At 43.6% G+C, this 19,131-nt stretch overlaps 2 protein-coding genes across 3 annotated transcripts in view; one reads left to right on the top strand and one right to left on the bottom strand.

Moving 5' to 3' along the window:
* Positions 1 to 17,222, bottom strand: part of COL4A4 (collagen type IV alpha 4 chain) — a 150,832-nt gene extending 133,610 nt beyond the window's left edge. Inside the window, exons 1-3 of the mRNA XM_070385778.1 lie at positions 17,017 to 17,222; positions 1,820 to 1,990; positions 39 to 81 (exon numbers count right to left, since the gene is read on the bottom strand). Of these exons, the coding sequence (XP_070241879.1) occupies positions 39 to 81; positions 1,820 to 1,875 (99 nt within the window). The 5' untranslated portion in view covers positions 1,876 to 1,990; positions 17,017 to 17,222. The remainder of the gene's footprint in view (positions 1 to 38; positions 82 to 1,819; positions 1,991 to 17,016) is intronic.
* A 137-nt stretch (positions 17,223 to 17,359) lies between these two features.
* The window catches only part of COL4A3 (collagen type IV alpha 3 chain), a 162,202-nt gene continuing 160,430 nt past the window's right edge, over positions 17,360 to 19,131 (top strand). For both annotated transcript variants that reach the window (XM_070385729.1, XM_070385723.1), the window contains exon 1: positions 17,360 to 17,820. In XM_070385729.1, coding sequence (XP_070241830.1) covers positions 17,734 to 17,820 — 87 coding nt within the window. In that variant the 5' untranslated portion in view covers positions 17,360 to 17,733. The remainder of the gene's footprint in view (positions 17,821 to 19,131) is intronic.

Here is a 19,131-nt window from a genome sequence, read left to right as displayed (position 1 = left end):
ACTTTCAACATGGAATCAGAGCTCATTAATGGACTTACCCCATATGCATATTGTACAGAAAACAAAATAAGTATGAGTGACCTACAAGAAAACAAAAATGCAGATTAATTTAAACTGTTGGGGTTTGTGCAAAACAAACTAAAAAGCAAAAGGACATAGGAATTAACTCCAGAAAGATTTTTTTTTTTTAGTTTCTAATAGGCTACTATCACCAATTGATGGTCATCAGTGACCAGATAAACGTTACCCTCTCTCCAGATAGCATCACCATATTTCCTCTTTTTAATCAGTCAAGAAGTATGCACACCCTTTAATATGGCCCTCACTGTGCTGGGTACCATAGGGACACTGGGAAGGTGAGACTTGGATGGATAGATACGTGAAGGGAGATGACTCTCAGAATAAAAACTAGAGGAGAGCAGGAAGCAAGCAGCTTTGCCCAGGAACTACTGCAAAGATTAAGGTATTCTGGATGCTGTTAAGTGGGAACAACCAGAAGGAGAGAGAATGGAAGAAACCTAACTGGGCTGAGGAGATGATTTGGGAAACAGTATGGAAAAAGCCTCCTTCCCATCACCCTCTCTTCCTTCATTGCTCATCAATACGTGTTCATCAGCTTCAAATTTTTCCATATTTTTCACTATTTAACATTTCCCTGTCATAACTCCCAATATTTTTGTAGTCACTTTGAACAATCTCATTCTGTTAATAGTTTGCTACTGCTGCTGTAGCACATGACCACAAACTTGGTGACATAAAACAACAAAAATTTATTTTCTTATCCTTCTAGAGGCCAGAAGTCTGAAATAGGCCTCATTGGCAGAAAAAAAAAATCAAGATGTCAGCAGGGCTGTGTCTCTTTTGAAGGCTCCAAGGGACACTCGGATTCCTTGCTTTTCCTGGATTCTAAAGGCTGCCTGCATTCCTTGGCTTGTGGTCCCTTCCACCTTCAAAGCCAGCAGTGACCAGTCAAGTCTCTCTCCTGCTACCTCCCTCTGACGTCTGCTTCCATCATCACATCTCCTTCTCGACTCTCAATCTTCTGCCTCCCTCCACTTCCAGTGCTTTAGTCCCTCAATTGTGCCCAACTCTTTGCAACCCCACGGGCTGTAGCCTGCCAGGCTCTTCATGTCCATGGGATTCTCCAGGAAAGAGTATTGGAGTAGGTTGCCATTTCCTTCTCCAGGGGATCTTCCCGACCAGGGATAGAACCCGAGTCTCCTGCATTGCAGGCGGATTCTTTACCACCTGAGCCACCAGGGAAGCCAAAAGGGGACACTGCGGCTGAGTGGGCTGGAGGACCCTTGTGATTATACTGGGTTCCTCAGATAATCCAGGATAACTTCCCCATTGCACAGTCAGCTGATTAGCAACCTTAATTTCATCTATAACCATAATTCTCCCTTGCCATGTAACAGAACACATTCAGAGGTTAAAGGGATTAGGGCGTGGACAGCTTTGGGGGGGGTCATCATTCTGCCTACCACACTCATGCAGTGCGTTGTCCTAACTGCTATAACTGCTAGTTATAGGGACCCTGCGGCTCTGGACACGAGAAGGCTTTTGCTATTCAAACCCAGTGAATAGGAGAGCAAGAATCTGTGCCCTTGTACATTCTCCCACTGGCTGCAATTCTGGAAGAGTAGAGAGAATTACTGCTTAATAAGAAAAGTGCTGTTTAATAGAACGGCAGTGGGTAAAATTTATAGATTTATGGAATACTTTGGTTTTTTGACACTCAGATAATTTATACCTATAAAACCAACACTGGGGAGAAATTCCCAAATAAAAGCCAGTGATCGTACTTGAGGACACTCACCAGGAATTGGTGGCCAAGAGCTTGTTGCACTTGAAAGGACGCCTTACCAGTGCCATGTGCAAAATTACTTCATGTTCAAGTCTTGGCGCTCAACAAAAACGCTGCCCGTCTTCCCTTCTCTTCCAGAAGACTCTCATCTATAACTGAGGGTCTGTGTCCTGGCTTTACAGTCTGTGTATGGCAAATATAAAATATCTTTTTAAACACAGTATGCATTACCACATCTAAAATAATTGCTTTCATTATTCAGAGTTAGTGATGGAAATATTTTCTAAAGGGGAACTTCACTGTTTTGACATAACACTCTTTCCTTAGTGATGAGTAAACTGAATACATATCAATTTTTAATTCTTAGAAATAAAAATACCAAATCCTTTCATTCATAAACACATTTTTCAAAAATGAAAAGATATACGTATGGAAAACTTTTACAAAAATTATTGTTTCACTTTGTTATGTGAAATTTTCTTCTATTTAGTCTTTTCTCTTAAAAATTCAAGCTAAAATTCACTCAAGTGCTTTTTTTTTTAATTTTTGAAACTAAAAAGGAATCCCCTAGTATAGAAATGCACATTTTGCCTACAAACAGCAAAGACATATAAACATGTTTTATGTAAAATGGTACCACATTTTGGCAGGTCATCAAAAAGTTAAACACAGAGTTACCATATGACATAGCAATTTCATTCCTAGGTATACACACAAGAGAACTGACAAAATATGTTCATACGTAACCTTGTACATGAATATTTACAGCAGAATTATTTGTAATGGCCACAAGTGGGAACAACTCATTTCAATTGATGACTAAGCAACACGTGCTACATCTGTACAGTGAAATACTTGCTGTTGTTGTTTACTCACTAAGTCATGCCCAGCTCTTTTGAGACCCCATGCACTGTAGCCCTCCAGGCTCCCCTGTCCGTGGGATTTCCCAGGCAAGGGCACTGGAGTGGGTAGCTGTTTCCTTCCCAGGTGATCTTCCCAACCTAGGGATTGAACCCATGTCTCCTGCATGCAACCAGGTTCTCTACCACTGAGCCACCAGGGAAGTCCCACAATGGAATATTTGACCACAGAAAAGAATAAAGTACCAATCAGTGCTACAACATAGAGGAACCTTGAAAATGTGATGCCAAGTGAAAGAAATCACGTCCTGTATAATTCCATGTGTGTGAAATGTCAGAATAGGCATATCCATAGAGACAGAAAATATTAATAGATTAGTAATTATCAAAGGTTGGAGGAGGGGCAAATGGGAGGTATGGAGTTTTCTGGAGAGTAATGTGTTATGGATTTAGATAGGGTAATCGTTGTACAATATTATAAGTACACTAAAAACCACTAATTATAAACTTTAATAGAGTGAAAATGGTGTGTTTCATTTTTGAAACATCTCAATTTTAAAAAAGAAAAAATATCTTGACCCCAAGTACCATATACTTTGAAAAAAGCTCTCTTTGGCTCAAAGAATTTGAAATGTCTCATCTTTAAAACTTTGGCTTCTCTAAAGACCCGTACCTGTCAGAATTAAGTACAGAGAAGGAAATGGGAGTGTAGAATGTTACAACTTAATTTTAAATTTCTAGATAAAATCTAGATAAACTCAATCAATGTTATATTTATGAGAGACTAGTTTTCCAAGTAAGCATCAGAATGATGTTCCATGATAATTTCAAAACCAAGTAGAAACAGAATCATTTTGAGTAACTAGATCTTTTCCCATTCCTAAATCCATCATTGATGTAGTTTTCTATTTGCCTTCTAGAAGCATGTCTCAATAAAACAAATTACTGTTTTAAGAGGAATACATAAATTGGCTTGAAACATTCAAACTGTATTTGATATTTCAGACAAATAGGAAACACAGTCAAAAATTAAAGAACACCAGAGGTATTTGCTTTTTAATCCCAAAATAAATACATCATGCAATTAGTCTGCCCACTTAGTGTGATAAAGTGTATCCCTCCCCCATTTCTATCCTAGTGCAATATAATTTTATATTTGAAAATCATATTAATCACTGCACTATACTTCTCTGCAACAAAAATATGTATATAAATTCAATATTTTCATTTATGATCATAAATTTCTGAGTCTTAAAAAATTTTTTTCTCCTGGGTTGACATTATTATGGTTATTAGTAGCATATAATTCCAGAGAAGGCAATGGCACCCCACTCCAGTACTCTTTCCTGGGAAATCCCAAGGATGGAGGAGCCTGGTGCGCTGCAGTCCATGGGGTCGCTAGGAATCGGACACGACTGAACGACTTCACTTTCACTTTTCACTTTCATGCATTGGAGAAGGAAATGGCAACCCACTCCAGTGTTCTTGCCTGGAGAATCCCAGGGATGGGGGAGCCTAATGGGCTGCCGTCTATGGGGTCGCACAGAGTCGGACACGACTGACATGACTTAGCAGCAGCAGCAGCATATAATTCATCCAAAAAAATAAGCATGTCTTGATAAACAGTTGTTGTTGTTGTTTAGTTGCTAAGTAAACGAGCTGTCAAAGGTAAAACAGTTTTGTTCACAGTTTTACCCGGAGCAAGCCTCAGATGACTACGTGCTCATCTCACGCATCTGTCTAGCCTGAAAACAAAGCCACAGAGGAGTCACAGAGACTTTAGAACCACTCTCCTGGCTAGAGTGCCGCTCCCAAGTCACAGCTAAGCAGAGGCCCAGCTGGCTGTCAGCTGGACACCATGAACGGTGGTGTGTACTGGACTCTACATTTCCCCAAAAGTTGTCACGCAGTCTACAACAATCCACAGCAATCTACAAATATTTCCTTTGCTGCAACCACCTATGTTAAGAGCACAAAACTTTTTGTCTCAACCATGCTTTTGATGACACTGAATAAAATTTCTCATAAATAAAAGGCTGTCATCACATAGGAGAAGCCAAGACAGTGTGTTTCTATTGAAGTTTGTTTTTATTTTTTTTAATTTTATTTTATTTTTAAACTTTACATAATTGTATCAGTTTTGCCAAATATCAAAATGAATCCATCACAGGTATACATGTTCTCCCCATCCTGAACCCTCCTCCCTCCTCCCTCCCCATACCATCCCTCTGGGTCATCCCAGTGCACCAGCCCCAAGCATCCAGTATCGTGCATCGAACCTGGACTGGCATCTCGTTTCATACATGATATTTTACATGTTTCAATGCCATTCTCCTTTGTTTTTAAAAAAGAAGAAGGTATAAACAATTCAAGTGCTATGCCACTAAAACATATGCAAACAACAGCTTTGGGAGACTGTCTACCTAGGAAACTTTTGCAAAAGTTCTGTACCTTTCAAAGGGTATGCTTTATTCTGCCAACTGTTATTCTCAAGCAGGGAGTGTTGAGTGCTATGGAGGGCTATATTGGAGCCCTCCACCTCAGGCCCCATCTTTGGCTCTTAACTGAGGGGATAACCAGGTTTCCGTCACCTGATTCCATCTTCCAGGCACACGGAAAGGTTAAGGATAACCACCTGACCCAACCCGGAGCTTGGCTTAGTGACACAGAACTCTAGGCCGGAGGATGGTACAAAAACATCGTCTGAACCAGTCCTCCTGCAGGGTTGAAATGAGGACACCAAGAAAAGAAAGGGAGATGAGGGAAGAAGGATATGTCCAGTACATCCTCAAGTACAGCTGGGTGTTAGAAAACTGCGACAAGTCAAGGTCAAGTGCAAGTCTGAGTTTGGAAGAGACAGATAAGCTGCATAATCAGACAAAGTTGTTTCCAAGAAAATGCAAAAACAAAGAAAGACAGATAGTCTCAAGAAAGGAGGAAAACCAGCTCATTCCTGAGAGCCCTCCCCTACCCCACCAGTTCTTGATGCAGTCTTGTGGTCAACTCCCTTTTCGTGAGCAAACTGACCTGGGCGGCCGAGTCTGATAAAAAGCACTGCCCTCGCTGCAGCTGGTCCCAAGGCTGCATGCGACACACCTCGGGAGGCCATCTGGGGCCACCCACCCCCAATAGGGAAGCTGAACATATGTTCCCTGGGCCTTTGACATCCATTTCGTGCATTAACCCAGTCCGTAATAGGCTCTCGCCCAGCAGTATATTTCTATCAGTAATTTCTAGCATGTACTTTCAGCAGATATCATGGTGTTCTCTTCCTCCAACTCTCTGGGATTTCTGCACCCCCCCACCACCCCCTCACTTCTTTATGAAAATGCCTGGACTCCAATTTCCCTGGGACTCCTTAAGAGTCTGTCCAGTGCTTTCCAAAGGTCTGGGAACAGGATCTGAGCGCCTCCAAGCCATTCTCGGTACCCGGGGGAATTTGTTTTCTCTGCAACCTAATCTTGACTACAAATACATCCTGCTGGAGTTCTCATCCACCAGGGGCTAGGCATGGTTGTGGCGGGTGGGGAGGGGGGCAGGGGAGGACCAGATAAACAGGCGACTGAGGACTGGAATCTTCTAGCCACAAAAGGTAGCAGAGATACAATGTCTTTTTTTTTTCTCAAGGAACATTAAGTCTTTGAGCTCTTTCGAACAATATTTGCCCTTTCAGGGAAATCATTTTCTATTAACTCAATAACTACATGTTCTTTCTTTTGACTTTCTGACACTGAGCTATCTGAAGACTCTCTCTCCAAGGCTAAATTTTTTGGATGGTCTGAACACGTATTTCTATATACTTTCATCTTTCCAAAGTAGAATTCCTAAAGGATAAGCTTTTGTAGAGAAACAATCAAGGGGCCTGGGGTCAGGGGTGGGGGGTTAGAAAAATGCTCCCAGAAAAAGAATGGCATGCCTGGGGCTGGATATCTCCTCTGAGGCTTATACCTTTCCTGTTAAGGGATCACCTGACCTTTCCCCAACATCCAGGTTGATTACTTTCTAAAATCCCATATCTTTGGGTTGCCTCTAGCTGCAGACTTACAAAGCCTTCAGGTTGATGAGAGCTTTTTAGTGCAAACAGTCAATCCCATCAACCATCACAAAGGTTTTTAAAGCAAGTCACAAACCCATGTGGTCCACAGACTACCTGAATGTGGCTGGAGCATCATGTTCCCTGAGAAGGAACTGGGGAAAAAACTTGAGAAGGACTCAAGTAAATTCTTGAAAGTATCTCTACATTCCAACAGGACCAGACAGTTGTTGGATTGTGGTCAAGCCCGCCCCACCCTGCCTTCCTTCCTGAGAGTCTTTGTACAGTCCTCAGGTGACCCTGGAGCTGAGTTTGCTAGTCCAGGGCCGAATGGGCCATATCTCAGCTAATCTATAATTCTGCCAATACAAGCTTTTATTATTATGTCCATGAGGTCTCCCCCCAGTATCAACAGAACATTTGACAACAATCATAAGAATGTCATAGGTGGGAAACACACAGAAGGAACACTGTTCCACAAATGTACAACTGATTTTCAAAACTGGATGTGCCCTTTACTTCCAAGTTAAGGTTTCAGATTTCTGAGAGCTGCCTTTGGTGTAAGCAAATCCCACTGCCCACTGAGAAGTACCCATCCGCAACCAAGTGTACTGAAAGACTGGCATTGACCTTTGAGGACTTCTTCCCTCCTCCTAGAGACTGGCTATCTTCTCCTGGTACCTGGTGATCTCATGTGAGGGATTGAAGGCAGGACTCTAAGAGGTAGAAAGATTTGTGTTCAGATCTTGATCACTTACCAGTATAACCCTGAGCAAATCTGTACCACTCTGAGCTCTTCATTTCTCAGTATGTAAAATTAATGCTGGAGAGAACTACACGAGTCAAAATGCATGCCTAGCACAGTCCCTGGCATGTTGTTATTGTTGTTTAGTCACTAAGTCGTGTCTGCCTCTTTTGGGACCCCATGGACTGTAGACCGCTAGGCTTCTCTGTCCGTGGGATTTCCCAGGCAAGAATACTGGAGTGGGTTGCCATTTCCTTCTCTTGTTTCTCCTGCATTGGCAGGCAAATTCTTTACCACTGAGCCACAAGGGAAGTTCTCTGGCATGTGGTAGTGCTCAATATATGTCTATTTCCAGCCTTCCTAATTTGTCATGCAGGTAAAATGAGCTCCCAATAAATGAGAGAAGGGTTAGAAAACTGGGAACTGGGGCAAGCCTGGCAGACCTCAGGAGGGAGGCAATACTTGATCTGGGAATGAAGGAAGATCTGGAGAAATGAGGAGAAATAAGCAGTGACAGTCTCTCTTAAAGGACCTCGTAAACATCAGGAGAAGTCAATGAGAGGGATGACTCCTCAGTGAGTGTAGAAGCAGGTATACAGGAGGGCAAGTCTGGCCAGAATCAGAGTTAACGTAAGCGGACTCTGAGAGGACACTTGTGAAAAGGTCAGCATTTGTTTTTATCAATGAGAGAGGCTTCTGCTGCTACCACAACTGCTGCTGCTCCAACCCCACGCCCTTCCTCCTCCTCCTCCTCTTCCCCATCGTCAACATCTTCCCCACCATAAGAAATTATAAAAAGCAGCATTGTCAGTCAGTTCCTTATATGCTACATCCTGTGCTAAAGGTTTAACACCGATCTTCAATCTTCACAATAACCCTAAAAGGTAAGTTACACAACAATGTCCTTTTACAAGTAACTACAGTTAGTAGTTGGCTTCCCTCATAGCTCAGTTGGTGAAGAGTCTGCCTGCAATGCAGGAGACCCAGGTTTGATTCCTGGGTCGGGAAGATCCCCTGGCAAAGGAAATGGCAACCCACTCCAGTATTCCTGCCTGGAGAATCCCATGGACAGAGGAGCCTGGCGGGCTACAGTCCATGCAGTCGCAAGAGTCAGACACAACTTAGTGACTAAACCACCACCATCATAGTTAGTAAGAGACATTTCCAGGGTTCAAACGCTAAAGCTTTCCTTATTAACCACTACACAACACAGTTTCAAAGTTCATGAAAATTCCTGGGCACATTTCAGGAAATGCATCTCTGGAAAGAACAACTTTGGCCTTCAATATAATAGTAGCAGGGAGATTCACATGTAAATGCAGTGATGCACTGTGATACACAGACATTTAGTTTGCTGTGAATCCTAGAAAAAGAGAGTTCTCCTGTGAAGGTCTTCATGTCTGGAATTTCACCTCTAGAAACTTCTACAGGACAGTTGGCTATCTTCAAGGCACTGTTTCTAACTAGACTATAGGAAAGTTAAAGCATTTCAAGCAGCTATGTAAGCAAAAGAAAAAAGAGAGAGAAAGATTTCACAGAAGTTTCCAAATGAACTTTTAAGGTTAAACAGAAATACTGAGACAAGCATGCAGTTGGTTTCAAAATAGGAGGAAAGCTTTGTCTTGGTGGGGAAGGAACATTGTATTCATATGAGTCTTGGCCCTTTCTGGGCTTTTCAGGTGCCTCAGTGGTAAAGAATCCACCTGCCAGTGCAGGAGACACAGGTTCAATCCCTGGGTTGGGAAGATACCCTAGGAGGAGGAAATGGCAACCCACTTCAGTATTCTTGCCTGGAGAATTTCATGGACACAGAAGCCTGGTGGACTATAGTCCATGGGACTGCAAAGAGTAGGACATGACTGAGTGACCAAGCACACACATGGGCCCTTTCTAAGGAGAACCTCAGTTCAGTTCAGTTCAGTCGCTCAGTCATGTCAGACTCTGCAACCCCGTAGACTGCAGCACACCAGGCTTACCTGTCCATCACCAACTCCTGGAGCTTACTCAAACTCGTGCTCACTCCACTGAGTCAGTGATGTCATCCAACCATCTCACCCTCTGTCGTCCCCTTCTCCTCCCGCCTTCAATCTTTACAAGCATCAGGGTCTTTTCTTTGCATCAGGCAGCCAAAGGATTGGAGCTTCAGCTTCAGCATCAGTCCTTCCAGTGAATATTCAGGACTGATTTCCTTCAGGATTAAGTGGTTGGCTCTCCTTGCTATGTGAAGGACTGTCAAGAGTCTTCTCCAACACCACAGTTCAAAAGCATCAATTATTTGGCAATCAGCTTTCTTTATGGTCCAACCCTCATATCCACACATGACTACTATAGCTTTGACTAGACGGACCTTTGTTGGCAAAGTAATGTCTCTGCTTTTTAATATGCTGTCTAGGTTGGTCATAGCTCTTCTAAGGAGAGCTTAACCATCTCCTTTTCCTTGTGTCTGCATCCTGCCTTCTGTCCACCTCTGTCTGCCTTCCTTCAGGCAGGAGCTGGTTCTAGAGACTGGGTCCCCTTAGCAGGTGCTTCCCTAGAGGACAAGACCTGGAACTAGACTCCTTTAGAAATGCGTCTGCCACTCGGGAACCTTATAAAAGACTCCATCCCTCACCCCTGGACTTCAGAGCTGTGTCATTTCCTATTCTGCTACAGACCATAAAGCTACAGACCAAACACTCAGTGTTTCAGCATCAGCTTTACACATCGGAAAATAACTGAGCAAAGCCAAGAAAGTGTGCTGTGTATTGGATGTGATATCACATGGGCAGAGTAGTCAAGACAACCAATGTCTGGAAGTTTCACAAAACCATAAGAAATTCCTTTATTAAAGTGATTGCTTTTCCCCTAAACTTTGAAAATGAGGTGGTTTTTTTTTAATTAAAAAATTAATGGGAAGAAGAGATCTATATTAAATTTTTACAGTTAAAATTTTAAACATTTATTTTCTTTAAAGTTGCTCAGTTGTGTCCAACTCTTTGTGACCCCATGGACTATATAGTCCATGGAATTCTCCAGGCCAGAATACTGGAGTGGGTAGCCTATCCTTTCTCCAGCAGATCTTCCTGACCCAGGAATTGAACCAGGGTCTCCTGTATCACAGGTGGATTCTTTAACAACTAAGATATGGAAACAAAATAAAATAATACATAGAATCTTGACTACACGTGAAAATTACAGGGTTTGTAAATGCAAGTCCACTAAATATGTAATAACATTTTAAAGTGATTTTTCTACTAATTAGCCTGACACTAACCAAAACAAAATTTTAATCATTTCTATATACCTTTAATAAGACATAAAAACACCTATGATTATTATTCACTCAAGAAATATCTATCATATCAGTATCTGTCAATTTTCCAGTTTCTATCAAATGCCATGCTAAGCACTGTGGATACAAGAATGAAATCAATTTAGCTGAATTTAATATTCAGTAAATTGAGTTTTCAATTTACCGAATATTGAACTCAATTTGAACTCAACTGAGCTCAAATATGCAATATTACTTTTAAGTAGATTGGGAAAAGTTAAAGATGCATACTATAATCATTATAGTAACCACTAGCAACAACACAGAGAGATATAACTAGACCTAGAAAAAATTTAAATGGAACATTAAAAAATATTTGATTAACAGAAAAGAATGCTAGGAAGAAGAAAGGGAACAAAAAACAGATTAGACAGATAAAAAGTAAACAGACAGATGACAGACCTAAAAATAACTATATCAACTATGTAAAAATGCACTAAAAATTGAAGGCAAAACGTTGAATTTAAAACAGAAAAAAGAAAAACACCCAAGTATATGCTACCTAAAAAATACATACTTTAAATAAAAAGACGCAAAGAGGTTACAAGTGAAAAGGTGGAAAAAGATACACCACACAAACAGTAAGCACAAGGAAAGTAGACTGGCTATGTTAAAAATGGACTTCAAGATGGACAGTGACACTTAAGAGAAAAGCCACAGAATGGGCAAAAATATTCAAAATAAATACATCTGCCAAGGATCTTGTATCCAGAATATATAAATAGCTATTGCAACTCAACAGTAAGAGCAACAACCAGTTTTTTTCATAGGGAAAGATCTGAGTAGAGGCTTTGCAAAAGTTCTCTGAACAGTTAATAAGTACCTGAAAAGATGTTCAACATCTTTAGTTACTAGAGAAAACAAAAGCACACTAACTGCCACTGTGTAACCATTTGAAGCGTTAACACTTTAAAAGCTGGCAATACCAAAAGCAGGCACCAAAAAAATACGGGGGAAGCAGAACTCTCATACACTGCTGATGAGAATGAAGATACAGTTACTTTGGAAAACTCTTTTATAATTAAACATATACCTACTGTATGGTCCAGCCATTCACTCCTAGGTATTTATTCAAGAGAAATGGAAACACACGTTCACACAAAGCCTAATACAAAAATAGCCATAGTAGCCATATTTCCCAAACTGGAAACAATTTAAAAATCTAACAGGTAAAGGGATCTTTAAAAAAGTGATGTCCATACAATGGAATTTTACATGGCTACAGAGTAGAACAAACTGCTGATACACAAAACATGGATCCATCTCAGTATTGTTCTGTTGAGTCAAAGAACCCAGATACCAAACGGTACATACTGTATGACTCTATTTAAATAAAATTCTAGAAAATGCCAACCAACCTACAGAGTCAGAAAGCAGATCTGTGGTTGCCTGGGAATGGACGGGGAGAGATGGATGGACTAAAAGGGGACAGGAGGAAACTTTGGGGAGTGATTAAAGAGATCTGCATCCAGATTCATGCTATTGATTTCACAAGGCATATGCATTGGTGAAACTCCTTGAATTGTGTGTGTTAAATAGGTACAGATTTTGGTATGGAAATTATACCTCAATAAATTTATTTTTAAATACCACTGTTCCCATATTAAAAATAAAATGAATCTTTGTTTATGCTCACAAAGGTCTCATAGTACAAAAAAGTAAAATGCATGACTCTGTTTCAGCGTTATATAATAAAGGTCTGGACAAAGGTCTTCACAGAGACCATGATCTTTGACCTTTGACCTAGATCTCAAAATGTAAGGGTTGCATCAGACAGACACCAGGTTGGGGGGTGGGGGCAGGGTGGGTGGTTCCTGAAAGTGGAAAGAATGGCAAGTACCAAGGCATAAGGTAAAGAAGGGTGTATGGTGAACTTGAGACATGAGTGATACACAAGATTTTTCAAAAGTTGGTTTTGGAACATTCTTTTCTACCCAAAGAAGGGTGAAGTAATCTATAAAGAAAAAGAGAAACTTCTGGAAGCTTTAGTAAAGCAAGTTACACGATGTATGTGAGGAGTGTAACTAACATTCACCAAACCTTTTACTAGTGCTTTTTCAGGCATGTGGAAGATTATTGCCTCATCGCTTTCAAAATGAAGTGTGACCACTTCGGTCAATGAGATGTGAAATAGATGTAGCAAGTGTCACAGTAGTTGGCAGCTTTTTAGAGCCGTTTTTGATTCGCTGAATTCTCTTCCCCTTCAGAGGAGATCAGAGAACAGGTTGAGTGGGAATTTCCAGGAGGTTTCTGAGTGGTTTTGATAAGCAGAACCCCCGGCCCCGCAACCCCTTTCCCACCTCCTTATACCCTGTGAAGAAAATATGTGTATATGTGTGAGTCACTCAGTCATGTCCGACTCTTTGCGCCAGGTTCCTCTGTCCTTGGAATTCTCCAGGCAAGAATACTGGAGTGGGTTGCCATTTCCTTCCCCAGAATATGTATAAATGGAGAAGAAGAGTCTTATTGGAAGCCTCAGAAGTTTGGGGGTTATTTGCAGATGCCCCCAAGGTAACTGGTTCTTTCTGATCCAAAGTGAGCTTTTATTCAGACAGTAACATAGAAGGGATTTCAGAGGACAAACATTGCAGAGAACCAGCTAGAAGGCTACCATAGTTCACAGATGATAAGTCCAGGCCCTGGGAAGGGCCATGATCATAGAAAAGCAGAGAAAGAGTTTGGAGATGTAATGGCAAGAACTGATATGAATTGAAAATAATTCTGAGACTGTGAAGAGCCTCCTGATGAAAGTGAAAGAGGAGAGTGAAAAAGTTAGCTTAAAACTCAACATTCAGAAAACTAAGATCATGGCATCCAGTCCCATCACTTCATGGCAAGTAGATGGGGAAACAATGGAAACAGTGACAGACTTAATTTTCTTGGGCTCCAAAATGACTGCAGATGATGACTACAGCCATGAAATTAAAAGATGTTTACTCCTTGGAAGAAAAGTTATGACCAACCTAGACAGCATATTAAAAAACAGAGACATTACTTTGCCAACAAAGGTCTGTCTAGTCAAAGCTATGGTTTTTCCAGTATGTATGGATGTGAAAGTTGGACTATAAAGAAAGCTGAGCACTGAAGAATTGATGCTTTTGAACTGTGGTGTTGGAGAAGACTTCTGAGAGTCCCTTGGACTGCAAGGAGATCAAACCAATCAATCCTAAAGGAAATCAGTCCTGAATATTCATTGGAAGGACTGATGCTGAAGCTGAAACTCCAATACTTTGGCCACCTGATGCGAAGAATTGACTCACTGGAAAAGACCCTGATGCTGGGAAAGATTGAAGGCAGGTGGAGAAGGGGATGATAGAGGATGAGATGGTTGGATGGCATCACCGACTCTATGGACATGAGTTTGAGTAAGCTCGGGAGTTGGTGATGGACAGGGAAGCCTGGTGTCCACAGGGTCGCAAAGAGTCGAACACAACTGAGTGACTGAACTGAACTGAACTGAATTGAGACTGTGAAAGAACCTGTGTCTAATTGTTTTCGAGTATTTAAAACAGAAGGTTCTTGAAAGAAGAGAGATGACTAAGTGCTGAGGTGAAGTTTGAAAATAATTAATTTAAAATGTAATTAATATTAAATTTAATCTTTCAGAAAGATTGAAGAAGGAGCTACTAGCAGTCTGGCAAAATACATCACGTCAAAAGCCTAGGCACGTTCCTATCCAGAGAAGGCTATAGAAAGATCATAAACTTTGGAAGAAATCAGACCTGGGTGTGAATCCTGAGTGAATTTGTCAAGTCATCCAGTTTCATTCATTCAGCAAATAGTAAACAACTTCATTCATGCACTAACTTCATTCATTCAATAACATTAAAGAACACCAAAAAGGCCACTGTCCTACTGGAGCTGAACTCCAAAAACAGGGAAGCAAACACTACACATTTAAGCCCTGTGCAGAAAACAGACCTGATATTGTGACCATGAAAAGGGGGCAAAAACAATAATACAGGCCTTGTCAAAGGTCATTACCATTTCACTTTGTTCAAAACTCTCATCTGGCACCAAGTCAAAAGCAGAGATTTCTGTGTCCTTTGTACTTACAAAAAGGACTGCCCTCACTTTCCTTTTGTTTTATACATTTCAAGAGCCAGCTGGGAAACTGTCCATTCTGAGACCATTTTTTAAAAAATCAAAAATTCTGGTTAATTAACACCATCTAGTGAGCATACCCTGAATGTTCACTGGAAGGGCTGACGCTGACTGCTGAATTAGGTTCCCACAGTTGTTTAAGGTGGGCACACTGATGATGCCGATTTACAGAAGAAAAGACCCTAAGCCACACTAGTAAGTGTGGAAAAGATGCAAAATCTAAACTGTACTGCAGAGACCACACTTAACAACTCCTGCCTCCCAACCCTGTTTACATCACAAGTTTCTTTCCTGCTCTTTTGTAGCATTAGAAGTGACTTGCAGTTGACTGTTGCCACCCCTTCTAAAGTCAATAAAGCCTAGCCTGGATTTCAGTCAAAATGACATTATTTCAAGAAAAGGCAATTGAAATCCAAATTAAGAAAGCTTCTGGACTTCAACATATGGAAGGAGCATTTAACTCCGGCATTGAGAGTTTTTATTTTTTCCAGGAAGTAATGTCAGTTCATGCAAGACTGTCACAGGCCTCTAAGTATTCTTGGACCCTTATTTTATCAACAGAGCACCTTATATCTCATCTAATAAGGATGGCAGGAGAAAGTTTCATAAGAAATCTTCTTATCAATGTGGAGAAGCTATAGCAACATCGTGGGAAACTCCAGAGAGCTTAAATAAAGATACTTCAACATCTAGGGACTTCCCGGGTGGTGCTAGAGGTAAAGAACCCACCTGCCAATGCAGGAGACCAAAGAGACTTGGGTTCGCTCGATCCCTGATTGGGAAGATCCCCTGGAGGAAAGCGTGACAGCCCACTCCAGTATTCTTGCCTGGAGAATGCCATTCTCAGAGGAGACGGGCAGGCCATGGGGTTGCAAAGAGTCAGACCCAGCTGAAGCAACTTAGCACGCAGGCACCTAAGTATACAGACTCCCATTGCTGGGGAGTCCGGTGTAATTGGCTTGGGATGTTTTAGGATTTTTAGAGGCTCCATAAGAGATACTAATATACAGCCAGAGTTGACATTTGGTGGCGTAAAAAGAAGAGAGGGGAGTTTATAATTATTCCCTCTACAACCATAAAGGGGAGTGTGCACCTTCATTCATTCACTGTCAGGGTTTCACCTACCTACAGAGGTCTAATATACCATGACCCCATTCTAATTGCAAACAAGTGGTTCTCCACCATCAGCCATCAAACCACACATTTCACACGTGGTATCTGATGACCAGCTACTGCAGACATCAGCAACCCTGATACAGAGTAAAGGTTCTTAACCTGGAGATGGAATTCAGATGGTCTGTGAACCGTGGATGGGAATCAATACTCCATCTGTCTTTTCACTAAACTTTCTTGGGAGACCAGCAGTTTCTTCAGTTATGAACACAGCTAACAAACCGCAACAGTATCGGCAGTTCCTGAGGCTGTACCCACTGGTATCTTTAGGTCACGTTTCAGTTTTGCAGTCATCACTACTTTGATTTACGGTTGTTTAACAGATCTGCTGTTAGATCGAAATATTCGGTGCAATAATCATGATGCATGTATGTTACTAGATCATGACTTTACTACTTTGATAATTTGTTCCAGTAAAACGGATTCTGAGAATGGCAATACTGTAGGAAGGATCTGAATGCTTCGCCAGAGCCCATGTGGTCAGTGGCACAAGAAAAGGGCACAAGCCCTGCTCTGCGCACGGTGCCCAGCACGTCCGCCTCCAAGGCCACCTCAGGAAAGGAGAAGCGCCCTCTCAGGCCGGAGGCACCCCGACAAAGCTGGCGCGCGGCCTCCCGTGCACTTCCGCAGATAAGATTTAACGTGAAAAGCCAGTTCAACGCGGCGGAGAATCGGCTGGATGAGCTTTCCCTTTCCCCTCAGCTGCCTCCTGCTCTTGGCATTTCGGAGTGCCCAGACCGCCAGGCTGGTAACTTGAGCCACCAAATTAATCAAAACACAACAGCACCCAGTTCAAGCCCAGGCAGACAAGACTGGAGCCAGACAAGCTCTCCTCCCGTGACCCCCGGGCCCAATTCCCCAGCCCCACCCGCCGGTGCGCCCCACCCCGGGATGCCGCGCACTCTTCCTCCGCCGCCCGCGCCCCCGGCCGGTGGCCCGGGCCCTGGGCCCGGGATCGCCCAGACCCAGTCGTGGTCTCCTTACCTCCTAGGGACACCCGCAGCCCCGAGGAGCTGCCGCGGCGCCCGCCCGCGCAGCGCGCACCTCCCGCCGCGCCCAATTCCACGCGCCACTCGGCTACTCGTTCACAGCGCTCTCACCGCCGCTGCGTCCGGCAGCTGCCCGATGGAGGAGTGTTGAGAAGGGGAAAGTGGCCAGACGGCACCGCCGGGAAGCCCGGAGCCAGCGGGGCCACCCGAATGCCCACCCCGGCGCGCCTGCCGCTTAATCTGAGGCAGGGCCGCTGGCCACTCCCTCCACCCTGTTCGGCCACCTCCCCATCGCACACCCCCCAGTTCCCCACCTCCGACTCGCCACCTCTTACCCCGACTCGCACCCCTTTGCCGCGCCGCGACTCCTGAACCTTGGGCGCATCACCTCCTGCACCCCTTAACCTGGCCCCGCGGCCACCTGCCCCGCAGGCGCGCAGCCTTTTCTCGCCTCCCGCGCGCGCTGCCCCGGGCTGAGGGACGTCGCCTGGAGAGTTGGAGGGGAGGGCGGGGGGACGAGGGCGGGACCTGAGCCACTTCTTCCCTCCCTGGAAGCCTCGGTGGGGAGGCTGAGCCCTACAAAACCCGCCCCGGGCGGGCTGGCCGGGCGAGCTTCACCGCCGGGCTCCCAAAGCGCGCCGCGCCGGGGACGCGGGGGCCCGAGAGCCTGCGGGTCCCTGGACCGCGCCGTGGCTCTGAGCGGTCGCCCACCATGCGCCCGAGGACCGCGCCGAGACCACCGGCGCTGCTGTTGACGCTCTTGCTGGTGCTCCTGGTGGCGGCGCCCATGGAGGGCAAGGTGAGTACCCGGGGGAGGGGCGGGGGGCGCCGCTTCCCCTGGCAGCCTGCCCCGTCCGCGGGGAGGGCTGGCCTTGAACCTCTGCTGGTAGGTGCGGTGACAGTGGGCTCCAGGCAGACCCCTGGTTGGAGCAAGCGAGGATGCCCCGGGACAGGTGGAATGCGCGGGGTTGGAGGAAGAGGCGAGGGGGGAGAGGCTTGTTTCTGGTTCCCTAGAGATCAGGGGTGGGAGCTAGCCCTCCAGAGGGAGGGAGAGAGGGAAGCAGGTAGATAGATGGATGAATAGATGGATAGAAATGCAGGCAGATAGAGAGAGAGAGATGTGGGCGGATAGATAATCGCCAGGGATGAACGCTTAAGAGCACCGGATGTAGAGACACGCGAGGTCACCCTGGTGAATCAGAGCAGGCAGCATGGCCTGGCAGAGAGGACAGAGGGCTGGAGTTCCAGCCCTGCCACTTGGTAGATGTCATCTCACACCGAACTCTTACCCCTCCTGTTCCTCCTTATCAATACTTGCCCTCCGGGGTTCCATCAGTTTTGTTGAGAAAAGCAAATGCATCACTGAAAAGTTAGTACAGAACTCATGTTAGGATAAATCAAGCAATCTGTCTCCGTCATTTCTGTTCGAAATGTGAGAGATCCTGGATTCATTTAAATCCCCCTGCATATTTCTTGTTATCTGAGAAGATACATTTTTTTGTCCTCAAAACTGTTAGGACTCCTGGAGTAGACTTACTCGATTTTAACTGGTGTAAGTGCAATTTAACTTTTCAGCTGCTTTCTGTGACTTCTATTTTTGTAAGTTTTAAGAACTTAATTTGGGATGACAGTGCAGTATAAATTTCGTTTCCCAGGATGATCAGATTTTTTTTTTTTTTTTACAAATTTCATGGTTAAGATTGTGATTGGAAATTAATCATCACATAAGTATGTGTTACATGAAAAGATTCTTCCAACCTACAGCCACAAGTAATCCAAGCATTTTCTTTTCAAATTAAACTTTATGACATTGCAGGTGAAGCTAAAACCCTCTTTATCATCTCCATACCTTCCCCCACCCCTGTCTAAAGAAGGGTGTCCACTCTCACCACTTTGGGTTTCTTTTCAGATATTTTTCTGTGCATGCGCATATGCATGTATAGACCCACAAACAATATGTCTTGTATGTATTTTTAACATAACTGGTACCATATACCTATGCTGTATATATACTTTTGCCTTCTACAGGTCTATCTACGCCAGTTTTTAAGACAGATCTACCTCTTTTTCTTTTTGCATTGTTGCAGTTTACCACAGTGTGAATATGCCA

Source organism: Bos mutus, chromosome 2 (assembly GCF_027580195.1).
Source record: "Bos mutus isolate GX-2022 chromosome 2, NWIPB_WYAK_1.1, whole genome shotgun sequence".
In the NCBI taxonomy this organism is placed as follows: domain Eukaryota; kingdom Metazoa; phylum Chordata; class Mammalia; order Artiodactyla; family Bovidae; genus Bos; species Bos mutus.
This window is presented reverse-complemented; position numbering and strand designations above follow the sequence as displayed.